This window comes from Panthera leo, chromosome A3 (assembly GCF_018350215.1).
Source record: "Panthera leo isolate Ple1 chromosome A3, P.leo_Ple1_pat1.1, whole genome shotgun sequence".
Taxonomy (NCBI): Eukaryota; Metazoa; Chordata; class Mammalia; order Carnivora; family Felidae; genus Panthera; species Panthera leo.
This window is the reverse complement of record NC_056681.1, coordinates 81,384,690-81,397,390: the sequence shown is the minus strand read 5'-3', so window position 1 is coordinate 81,397,390 and position 12,701 is coordinate 81,384,690. Positions and strand designations below refer to the sequence as shown.

Here is a 12,701-nt window from a genome sequence, read left to right as displayed (position 1 = left end):
GATTGTGACCTGAGCCGAAGTCGGAGGCTTAACCGACTGAGCCACTCAGGCGCCCCGAAATAATAGCCTAGTCTTAAATGGAAGCCTTACCAATAATGTAAACAGATTAACATATATTTTGTATATGTAATATATACTGTATTCTATCAAGAAAGTAAGTTAGAGAAAAGAATACCATAAGGAAGAGAAAATATATTTACAGTATTATAAAAAAAACCTCATGTATATCTGGATCCACACAGTTCAAACTCATGTTGTTCAAGGGTCAACTGTAGTAAAATATCCCCAAGGAATTAGCGGGCAGAAAGGATCATAGGTATGTTTGAGCCATCCATCTTGTTTTATATAAAAATTCTCCTAGAACCAATCTTGTAGGTTCAGGGCTATCACATAGTTAATAAGCGTAAATTCCCTTATAGTTACACCACAGTTGAAGATGTAAGATAGGAGAACCTCGCAGATCTATTTTTCTTATCTGATTATAAGACATAAAATGCCTACATAAAAGATAAATTTGGAGATTGTAATAAATAAAATTATCCATATTAGGTCTTGAAAAGCATGAGCCACGGTCCAAAAAGAATCTCTGTGGATAGGGACTGGGCAGGGGGCAACGGCATGTTCAAGGAGTGCTACTACCATCTATACCTATGTTATGATTTTCCCAAGGAACTCAGGTCTGTGGGAGTGGATTGCCCTCTGCTCTACACACAAGGGTAGTAGTTAGAGACCCTGGTCCAACACTATTACCTCAAGTCTCTCAAAGCCAATCATGGAACTGACATTAAAGTGGCCACATATATACCATTACTATTTCTGTAGAGAAACAAATTAAGTAACCAAAATGGAATTAAGGATCACAGGCCCAAGATCAGCCTCCTTAGTCCCATCCCCTTCCAGAAATTAAGGGCCCTGTATATAAAGGCATGTGAAGGAAGACAGTTCTGGGAAAAAATTAAAGACTGTTAATTTCATCGTGGAATCAAAAGGTAGAGAATTAGAGCTTTGGCAATATTTGCTAAATTAGTATAAATATATTTGCTTAGATTAGTAGTTCTATATATTACCATTTTAAAACTTTACATCAAGGAAAAGATGAGACTCTTTGGTAGCCAGCCAGCTATATCCTCACAGCCAGTTTCTTAAATGTCACTATTTCCTTTTGTGTGGAATGCTTTTTTATGTACTTATTTTGAGACAGAGACAGAGACAGAGACAGAGAGAGAGAGAGAGAGAAGGCCAATAAGAGTTTCTTGAATGAGATTCAAGCATGAGTGAGCATGAGTGAGCATGAGTGAGCATGAGTGGAGGGAGGGAGAGAGAAGAGAAAGAATCTCAAGCAGGCTCTGTGCTGTCAGCACGAGCCCCATGCAGGGATCACTCTCAGGAACACCATGAAATCACGATCTGAGCCAAAATCAAGAGTTAGATGCTTAACCAACTGAACCACCCAGGCGTTCTGGCTTTTGTGTAGCACGTTTACATTCAAGATCTTTTTTATCTATGTACACACCCAAAACAAATCTCTAATGGCTATACCATTAGCTGACTGAAGTTGGAAAATTTTCACCCAACAGGGGATGCTCAAAGCAAACCATCCTGTGTCACATCATGTCAAATCCTTGACCAAACTGCCTCTAGTGAGTCTTTCAAAAAAAATATGTGCAAACATTAGTTGCACAATAGACTATGGTTCATCTTAAAAAAAAAAAAAACAAACAACAACTGTATTTTTACTCTGCACACATACACTAACTTTCTCAGAATGCCTTACCATTTAAACACACACATTTTAGGGGCACCTGGGTGGCTCAGTCGGTTAAGCGTCCACCTTCGGCTCAGGTCACGATCTCACGGTCCGTGAGTTCGAGCCCCGCGTCGGGCTCTGGGCTGATGGCCCAGAGCCTGGAGCCTGCTTCCGATTCTGTGTCTCCCTCTCTCCCTGCCCCTCCCCGTTCATGCTCTGCCTCTCTCTATCTCAAAAATAAACGTTAAAAAAAAAAATTAAAAAAAAATACACACACACATTTTAATGTTTTGTACTGACAGACTAAGAAAAACTCTCAATTATTTTATGGGGCAAAACAAAAAATGTGAAGCTAAAATATCACATTATATGATATTCTTCATGCCAATTCTCTGCATTTAAAAAAAAAAAAAAAAAAAAAAAAAAAAAAAAAGAGTTGACCCTATATAAATCTTCCCCATTCACGTAGAGACAAGAACAATGACAATCAAATCAAGACCTTGGTTCCTCTAAATGAAAAAGCCTTTTTTAGAGAACATTTTCACATAAATGAGAATGCACCTTAAACAGGTTTTAAGTTAGAGCTCAAAACAATCTGTCAGCTACAGTACTACCTTCTTGAGCAGACTCTATCTCCTTGTTTCTTTTATCTAATTCCCATCCCTCTACATCCAAAATATAAACTTAAACATTAAGTTTGTTCAGGAACAAGTCACTAACAGCCTCTCTAGAAAAGAATGAAATGGTCAAATGAAGTTGTACATGCTGACTGGTCCTTCCTTGCTCTAATCCAAAACATGTACTTTAATACAGTTTTTAAAAATTTATTAACGTAGCTAAGTATCAAGACATACCTCGATTACAACATTTATGTAGTTAACTTCCACAAAATTGGAACAAACATTATCCATACCATAACTCCATAAATTGAGTTTTTTTCTTTTAGCCAGAATTCAATAAAATATGGACTCAATAGGCTTTTCGAACAACATGTATGTGCAGAACAAACTCATGGTTACCAGAGGGGAGGGGGGATTGGCAAATTGGGGGAAAGGGAATGGGAAATACAGTCTTCCAGATATAGAATAAGTTACAGGAATAAAAGGTATGTACAGCACAGGGAATATATGCAATGCTATTGTAATAGTGCTGTATGGGGACAGATGGTAACACTTGTAGTGAGCAAAGCATAATGTATAAAATTATTAAGAATCATTATATTATACACCTGAAACTAATGTAACATTATGTGTCAACTACACTTAGACAACAACAAATTTTTTTACAAATGTATATGCTTACTGACAGAGGACAGAGTTAAGATGAAGTATTCAACACAACAGTAAAACATAAAATTTCAATGCCTATAAGTATATCCTTCAATCTAGTATTTACACAAATATTTTTATTTAAAAAGTAATCATCTGAATGAAAAAGGCATTTAAATTCAGTTTTCTGAGGGCCAAAGAAGAAAAAAGTATACTAAAATGGGGTCAGCAAAATTTTTCCATAAAGGGCCAAGAAGGAAATATGTTAGGTTGGGTAGGCTACATGGTCTCAGTTCTAACTATTCAACTCTGCCATTGTCTCATGACAGTAGCTACAGGCTGTGTTCCAATAAAACTTTATTTATAAAACAAGGTGGCCAACTGGTAGTCTGCCAACTCCTATACAAAAACAGATATTCTATCATGACAATGTTTATGTGCACAGCTTTGATGCAAGGCTGATGTGAGACATGTTACTCTAAATGACTATTCTCCCACAATAATTTCTTTTCGGTTAGGAGGCTAAAGTATCACCTGCATTTAAAAAACAGAAACCAGAGGTGCCTGCGTGCTCAATTGGTTAAGTGTTCCACTCTTGATTTCAGCTCAGGCCATGATCTCAGTTTGTGGGATCGAGCCCCACATCAGGCTCCAGGCCAACAGCACGGAGCCTTCTTGGGATTCTCTCTCCCCCCCATTCTCTGCTCCTCCCCCACTCCTTCCCCCCACCAAAATAAATAAACTTAAAAAAAAAATCTAAAAAACAAAAACCTATGTGTGCTAAAAAAAGTTATGATTTGAGAGAAAAACTGATCTCTGTATAATCTCTATGACAAGAGACAGAAAATCTACAGGAAAGGGGGGAGGGAAGAAGGGAGCTGGAAGAATGTAGAGAAGCAAGGTGAACAATATTGTCCCATAATCTGTATTCTCATAATTATTTGCAAAAGTTTTTAACATTCAGAGTGTAACATTTGTGGCCTCAAGAAGCTCAGGACATAAAAGAACAAACTTATCTTTTGCCTCTGTACTCTGAAACCTTCAACATTAAGGGCAGATGGGATTATAACCATGTATTTTAAAAGATGCTCAAAACCTAGGCTTCAACATTTTTAATGAAGACTTACACTTTTATAAACAGAAAAGACTTCACAAAATAAAATTCTATCCAAAATTCTATTTTTTGTATTCTTTTTCTGTATCAACTCTGCATTCCTATCAGTAACTATGGCTTACTATGGGCACACAGTGTCTTGAAAGTATTTGTCAGAACCTTGTTGGGGATGGTAGTTCTGAACTGGAAAAATCCTTAGATGGTTCTGATTCCTCCCTCCCTTCCTTCCCCACCCTGCAATCCATATTCCAAGAAACCCTTCTTTATAGCACAATCTTCTCTCAAAATACACAAAGGCAGATTTCTCACTGACAAAGCAGAATCCTGAACCTTACAATATACTAAAAGTAATGAATCTGTGTGCCTTCCTACACGGTAGGCTCTATCATCAAAAGGTTAAGTTTGTGTAGAAAAAAAAAAAAGTCCATGTATGCAAGCAAGAATTAACTACACCTTTATGCCCAGGTCCAGGTCTATGATTAATTAGAAAAATGAATTTACTTCAATAAGGAATAAACTTCTAGGCAAAATTATAGTTATTTAAACTTTAACAAGTTTAAGAACTAAAAAGCATGTTCCACATTCTGGAAATAAAAGCACTCCTAACCAGGAACTATATTTAAGATTTTCTCAAGAAAAAATCCAAGGGACTCCATTAGCTTAAGTCACCATAGATGGTATATAAATGTATGTGTACAGTTATGTTCCCATAAAACTTTACAAACATAGTCAATATAGAACTTTGCCTTCAGGCAGAACTTTGCCAAAACCCTGCTCAAAACAGCCTTGTTTTAAAACCAGTATTAATTAGATACTAGAAGACTGCAGACATTCAAGAGCTAAACTATCTACATACAATTGCTCCGCTCTATCAAGTTTCTTCTACCTGCCATGAAAAGTGCTACAAACAGTGAGATGTCAAAACTGCTGACAGGAAAGAGAAGAAAGGTCAATATGTTAACAAAACCTATTTCCTAGACAATCAACTGCATTTAGATCATTCATTCAACAAACATTTGTTTAGGACACATGGTTCCCTGGCCTTCAAGGTCTCTCAGGAAGACAACACATGCATACAAACAACTACTACTCATGCCAGCTAAGTGCTACATGATGGTAGAAGTAACTACTAGTATCTGAAAAATGCTTCATGGTTTAACATGTTTCCATATATGCTTCTTAATGAAGCCTCATAGCCCTGTAAAGTACATATGTCACTTGGTATTATTCTCATTTTACATAAACCTCCTAAGTAGTAAAACTAGGATTTGTACCTCTGACACTACTGCACTACACTTCTTCAGAGCAGCTTTATGCTAGGGGTCAATGACAGAGGTGGAGGCATTTGGACTGAGCCTCAAAGAATGAGCAGGATTTTGACAGGTGAAGAGACCAAAGTATTCCAAAGAAATGATATACACAGAAGTCTAGAAGCAGGGAAATACAACATGTGAAAAACAGGCAAGGGAAATATGGCTAAAGACGGGTTGAAAGCATGAGGAGAGCTTTAAGTAGGTGATTTAGCATCTGTACAAGACACTATAGGCTATCAGAAATCGGATGGTTTGGGAGAGAGAAGGAAGAAAAGAACATAAAGGAAGCTCTTACTATGTGTTTGGTACTTTGCAAAAGAATTGCCTCATATGCAGGGATTTTTAAGTTATGAGGTAGTGTTATAGGGAGATTAGACTTTCCTAAATCATCTGCAGGACTGAAAAGATGGGACTAACAGAGGGGAAAGCAGTAGGCTATCTCTGTAGTTTTGGCATGAGGAACAGAGAATGTAAAGTGATGGTTCTTACAGGTCCCCCACAGTACCTCACCCCCAAATTTAAACCCAGGTCTTGAATTACCTTAAATTTTCATACATTTTATCTAAAACTTACCGAATCTTCTGGAGGTCTCTGGATTTTCCCCCAATCCACAGAAGGTCCCTTTTCTTGCAAAAATCGATGGAATAGCTTCCGAAATCCATCAAGGTCTTTTTTAGTGTGCTATGAAAATAGAAGTTCTTGTTACAATGAGCAGAATGCTTAATTTTAACATAGATATGTATTATACATTTAAAACACCTTTCAATTAAATTATTACACTATTAGAACATGGAGTACAGCAGAGACTTTTTTATGCCCCCAACTTAAAAGTGAAGAGGAAGAAAAGCTAATAGGAACCACACTTAAAGGAATATAAGCAAATAATCCCCAAATCTTCCAGCAGTTATATGTAAACTCAACACCATTTGGTCCATGGGAATTTCAATTGGTTCTCTACATTTATTTGCCAGTACTTTTTTTCTACTTCTTTTAAGTGAAAATTCACTTTCACTGAAAGAAAAAGGAACAAAACACAGTTAACCTCAAAACATTAAGTATGAACTGAAATTTGAAAATGAAAAGGATGATCTATTGATTTATAAACAGAAAAGTAAAAATACCTGTCTACACTGGGAAATCTCTACACAGCTGACAAAGTAGCATGGTTCTATTAGAACTGGCTCTCTGGAAAAAGGCATGCAGGTTGTATGGTTGATAATTCTAACTGAGTACTGTTACCCATTTTTTTACCCAACGATACTAGAACACAAAAAAAATAATTTTTTGTTCTGATTCTTTAGACTTTAGAAACTTCCTAGAATTAAAAAAAAAAAGACAATGGTTTAACAATGGGAAAATGTTGAAAATCCTTAATTGTTAAGCAATCCTACTTTTTTTTAATGCTATTATATTTTGTGCTTATTTCAGGCTGGATGATCAACAGCAGCAATAACAACTCAGCATGTAGATGGATGGAAGCAAGAAACACTGCAGAGTCCTTACCTCAAACTCATGTGATGGCGCTGTGGTAAGTATTTTTTCTAGTTCCTTCTTCACAGATAATTCTAGCTCTTGTCGAATGACTTCTTGGAACTGAGAAGCACCATCCTGAGACATGGCTTTGCTAAGATCTTAAAAATATAAAATCGCCAACAGAAAAAAAATCAGACAGCCATTCAAATAGCTGGTAAGCTATAACTGATTTATTTTTAGTTTATCAGAACATGAAAAGGGTTCACTCCTTTAGTCCCATTATCCTCTCGAAGGATATCAGTAGTGTCAACTAATTAGAGCTATATAATCACATGGCCTCAAATTTGTTACATCTACCTGCATTACTAGTATATCTGAGACACTAATAAATGCTTTTGGGAAGATGGGGCAGGTGGGAATAAAAGGATTAATCTTCATTTGGGCATTTAGTTCTATCTCTACTAATGTTTCCCTCTTAGCCATCAAAGCTGGAGAAAAATGAGAGGTGGAATAATGTTAATAAAGGTATGTTTTATGGTACATGCTCTTATGGAACTGCTGCCAGATAAAAGAACCGAAAGGGCTTAGCAATTTCACAGAAGCAAAAAAAAAAAAAAAAAAAAAAAAAGGTTCCCTTCCAGTCCAGCTGAAAAAAATTAAGGAATTCTTTCCATTTTAGAAGTGAAGCCCTCCAGTTTCACATTCCTTATTAAAGAAAAACCCGTTGAGAGATACTGGCAATTCCCAGGTGCCTCTATGTGTCTGGCATCAAAATTTTCACTTAAAAGGAGAACACAGAGCTCCCTGCCCACTTATTGCCCTCAGTTTTAGCCTAGACTCTTCAGTGCTTATCTGTGTCAGACAATACTATCAGGGCTTTTGGCATAGATGGCCATCTCTGGCCACAGACGGATCTCACTACAGGTGACTCACTAAAGGTAACAGAAATGCCTGATGGACGTAAACAAGTAAAAACAGAAAAATATGCAACAAGAAAACATCCCAAGCCTAAGCACCTTGGGAAAAATATGCCAACACAAGTTGTTTTACATGCTCAGCTATCTAATTATCTTGTCTTTTACTTATGAAATAAGGAACAGTCAGACTACTGTTCATATCACCTTTTCTCTTCAATATGTAACTCAAACTTATTTTATAAATGTAGTTTTGAAGCTTATGTTCAAACATTTTGTTTGATAACTAGTTCTACAAATGGTGATTAATTTACCAGAATCATTTCAGTGAAACTAAAAATACTCACACATACCATAAATTCTTTTATTTGTTATCTGGGCAGAAGAAAACATTTATTCACACAGAATTAAAGCCAACATAACCAATAAGATACTTGTGAGAGCAGAAATTAGTAAATTATGTAACTCCTGAAGCAATTTATTTAATGTAGACAGCTTCTCCTCCTAAATACCTACAAATGTTAACAAATGAGATATTTAACATTGCTCTTCAAAAACTTTTTAAAATACATTTCCTGTAATATTAAAATCCAAGGGAGGGGAAAAACAAGGAAATTAGGTGAGAACACACAATCTAATCCTAAAATAGCTGTTTTCTAACTGTGGTTTGTTTTTTTTTTTTTTTTTTTGAGAGAGAGAGAGAGAGAGAGAGAGAGAATGAGCAGGGGAGGGGCAGTGAGAGAGGGAGACAGAGAATCCCAAGCAGGCTCCCTGCTGTCAGTGCAGAGCCCCCGACGCCCATGAACTGCAAGATCATGACCTGAGTCAAAATCAAGAAGTCAGACGCTTAACCAACCGAGCCACCCCGGCACTCCTAACTATGCTCTTTTCCTAGGCATAAACCACAACACAACTAAGTTTATGGACTCCAGTAAAACTTTAAAGTGACCCAAATAGTGGTTCATAAATAACTTCTTTGTGAGCTAAGAAACACACATGTGTGTTTCATAAACAACCTAAATGTATGTTTCCACTAGTAAGTAGCAACTTGATTATCATCTGTTCACAGCTCCTAACAATGGATGAGTAGGTTTACATAACTATGATAGGTAACTAAAAAACTCCTGTAGAACATTTTAAACTAGAGTTAGTGTGACGTCAACTATACACATTCACCTCTTGGTTGACTTAATTGCAATTTAAAATTTATCACAGGTTAAGTATCCCCCAACCCTGCTGCCCCAGCAGTTAAATGACTTATCCAAGGTTACAGAACCAGCATACCTGGGATATCTCTCCCACAATCTTTAAGCCAACTCCCATGTTAATGTTTAAGAAATAATTTGCAAGAAAATTCTACTAAACATAAGCATAAAACCTCTAAATTAAGGAACACATGAATTCTTTGATTCTGTGTCACTGATGGATTAAAATAGATCAAGAAATTTATAAGGATTTTTAAAATAAGGGTTTTTTTGTTGGACTCAAAGGCAGCTAACAACAGACTTGCTGCTTTGTTGCTGAAGTTATATCCTGAAAGCCAGTATTCAGTCACATTCCTAAAAAATTAGTGATGGAAACATTTAACCTATATTCTAGGCAAATGCCAAAATGAGATAATTATAAGTGTAACCCTAAAGTTCAAAAATAATTATTAATAGCTGTTTGAGATTTGTCTACATGAGAACAGGAAAACCAAACAAAACACCAAACAAAAAACCCCACCAAACTTTGGAGACTCCCTCTACAGAACAACAGCCTATCAATCTACATGATTTAAGGCCAAAACACACAGAACCCATGTCACTATCCTCCCTATGAAGCCAAGGTAAGAAAGGTTGGCTGAAAGACATTTAATAGTACATGTGATCTTTGCCAGGTGCAGCAGGTCCAAACTTAAGATATGGATTCAAAAAAAACCCAGATTCAAACTCAAATTGTAACAAATGTCTGTAAGAGTTATTCCTCCCTATTCTTCCATTTCTTTGATATAGCACCAAACACAAAGAACAATTTGTATTCCCTCCAGTCACTCTACAGATATGAACAGCTTACACAACAAAAGAATATTCTAAGGAGGCTATCACCTCTTCCACCCTGTTCCACTGCGTTTCCAACACCATCCTCTGGGCAGTGCTACCAATGAAGTTTTGTTTTTTAGTGACTAAAGAATAAAGAAGGACTTGGGAATGCAAGCTGGTGCAGCCACTCTGGAAAACAGTATGGAGGTTCCTCAAAAAACTAAAAATAGAACTACCCTATGACCCACTAATTGCACTACTAGGCATTTACCCACGGGATACAGGTGTGCTATTTCAAAGGGACACGTGCACCCCCATGTTTATAGCAGCACTATCAACAATAGCCAAAGTATGGAAAGAGCCCAAATGTCCATCAATGGATGAATGGATAAAGAAGATGTGGTATATATACAATGGAGTATTACTCGGCAATCAAAAAGAATGAAATCTTGCCATTTGCAACTACGTGGATAGAACTGGAGGGTACCATGCTAAGTGAAATTAGTCACAGAAAGACAAAAATCATATGACTGCACTCATATGAGGACTTTAAGAGACAAAACAGATGAACATAAGGGAAGGGAAACAAAAATAATATAAAAACAGGGATGGGGACAAAACAGAAGAGACTCATAAATAGGGAGAACAAACTGAGGGTTACCGGAGGGGTGGTGGGAGGGGGGAAGGGCTAAATGGTAAGGGGCACTAAGGAATCTACTCCTGAAATCACTGTTGCACTATATGCTAATTTGGATGTAAATTAAAAAATAATAATAGGGGCGCCTGGGTGGTTCAGTCGGGTAAGCGTCTGACTTCGGCTCAGGTCGTGATCTCGTGGTTCGTGGGTTCAAGCCCCGTGTCAGGCTCTGTGCTGACAGCTCAGAACCTGGAGCTGCTTCAGATTCTGTGTCTCCCTCTCTCTCTGCCCCTCCCCTTCTTGCACTCTGTCTCTCTCTCTCAAAAATAAACAAACATTAAAATAAATAAATACATTTAAAAAAATAAAAAAAGAATAAAGAAGGACTTTTAAGGATTAAAGAATATGCAAGAATAAGGACACATGCTTAATCAAGAAGAGTATCTACCTTAAAGACATGACACAGATCGGGAGACACATAGCTAGAAACCATTTCTCTTTGCATTTCTCTTCCTTATCTATCCTGAATTTTTTAAGAAAGGTCTGGAATTTGGGGTAGGAAAAGAAGTACAGACCTTAAAAGCTTTCTTGGACTTCTCAGGTTACACTTCCAGCAATGATAGTTGTATTTCTAATTGAAAGTCAATTAAAGAATCCTCTGAATAATGCAAGATTTCTAACCTCCCAAATGTTTTATCCCTCCTTACTTTCTAGCAATAGAAAATGGATCATCCTCAACGTTAGAGAGTGGATTAGGAACCAAACATTTCATTACGATGGTGATAACTCAAAACATTTTTAGAGAGGAGAGGGAGAATTTAATCTACCCTCAACATTTTACAGATGAGGAAACTGCGGCTGAAATAGTTAAATGAGTTATCCAAAGTTACAGAACCAGCTAATGGTGGAGGTCAGAAGCAAAGCCCCATCCCACCACAATGAGGCAGAACATCCTGCTCATTTTTTCCTCCTACTCTGACTCTCTTTAATCCCTGGCACAAAATTCATAAGTACTCTCCTCCAAAAGCATTTCTATCAGAATGTCTTCTTATACCCAGTGGAACTGACAGGAAACTCATCTCCACATGGGCTTACTAGAATGGTCCTGGTTGATTTAATTATAATTTAGTCAATTTGGGATATAACAGGCAGTAACTATTTTTTTTAAGAAGTTTTCCTGCCACCTCAATTTCCTAATTCTTCCTTGTTCACAAGAATTAAAATTTCAACATCATGGACTTTCCCCTATCCAACTGGAGCAAAAAAAAAAAAAAAAAAAAGGGAGTGGGGGAAGAGGAAAGCAATAGAATCAAGAGGTAGGAGACATTCAATCTAACATTTATTTTCATTTAATTCAGGTATTTCATTTCATCCATTTCATCAACTAAGAGGTATACATAATACCCTTCCCTGACATCCTGATACTGGCACAAACAAAACAACTTCACGTTCTAAAGGAGAAAGCCAGCTTCACAATGCACAGGCCACGGAAAGGGTATAGAAAGAATACCAAGAGCAACAAAGAGGTTAGGAGCTCTCCCCAGGCCACCTCCCACCCACTACTCATTAGCTCTATCAGTCCCAACCTTCCTTGGAAACTCATATTGAGAGGAACCCAAAGTCAGAGAATTAGAGAGCTCACTTAATCTTTAACCTGGAAATGGCTTGCAATCCACGTATAGTAGTTCCCCCTCATCTATGGGGGCTGTGTTCCAAGACTCCCAGTGGATGACCTAAACCACAGATAATACCAAACTCTATATTTACTATGTTTTTTCTTATACATACATAGCTATGATAAAGTTTAATTTACAAATTAGGCACAATAGGAGATTAACAATAAAAAGATAACTATAGTATAATAGTTATGAGAATGCGGTCTCAAAATATTGTAATGTACTCAGCCTTCTTGTGATGCTGTGAGAAAATAAAATGCCTAAATGATGAGATGAAGCGAGGTGAATGATGTAGGCACTGTGATATAGTATTAGGCTACGGCAGGCATGTCTCGTTTTATTGCACTTTGCTCTTCTTGCACTTTGCAGATATTGCATTCATTTTTGTTCTTCTTTCCCCCCAAAGCTGAAGGTCTGTGGTAACCCTGAATTGAGCAAGTATATCAACACCATTTTTACAACAGCATTTACTCACTTTGTGTCTCTGTGTCACATTTTGGTAATCTTGCAATATTTCAAATTTTTTCATTATTGTTAT

The 12,701-nt window shown here is 37.0% G+C and overlaps 2 protein-coding genes across 8 annotated transcripts in view; one reads left to right on the top strand and one right to left on the bottom strand.

Moving 5' to 3' along the window:
• Positions 1 to 6,939, top strand: part of VPS54 (VPS54 subunit of GARP complex) — a 169,748-nt gene extending 162,809 nt beyond the window's left edge. Inside the window, exon 22 of the mRNA XM_042932433.1 lies at positions 6,871 to 6,939. Coding sequence (XP_042788367.1) covers positions 6,871 to 6,895 — 25 coding nt within the window. The 3' untranslated portion in view covers positions 6,896 to 6,939. The remainder of the gene's footprint in view (positions 1 to 6,870) is intronic.
• Positions 1 to 12,701, bottom strand: part of UGP2 (UDP-glucose pyrophosphorylase 2) — a 64,415-nt gene that overhangs the window by 40,380 nt on the left and 11,334 nt on the right. For 6 of the 7 annotated variants that reach the window (XM_042932440.1, XM_042932444.1, XM_042932437.1 and 3 more), the window contains 2 exons: positions 6,946 to 7,073; positions 6,016 to 6,123 (listed from right to left, as the gene is read on the bottom strand). In XM_042932440.1, coding sequence (XP_042788374.1) covers positions 6,016 to 6,123; positions 6,946 to 7,059 — 222 coding nt within the window. In that variant the 5' untranslated portion in view covers positions 7,060 to 7,073. Of the gene's footprint in view, positions 1 to 6,015; positions 6,124 to 6,563; positions 6,628 to 6,945; positions 7,074 to 12,701 lie in introns of those variants that run through there. The other variant, XM_042932443.1, reaches the window with a different exon arrangement.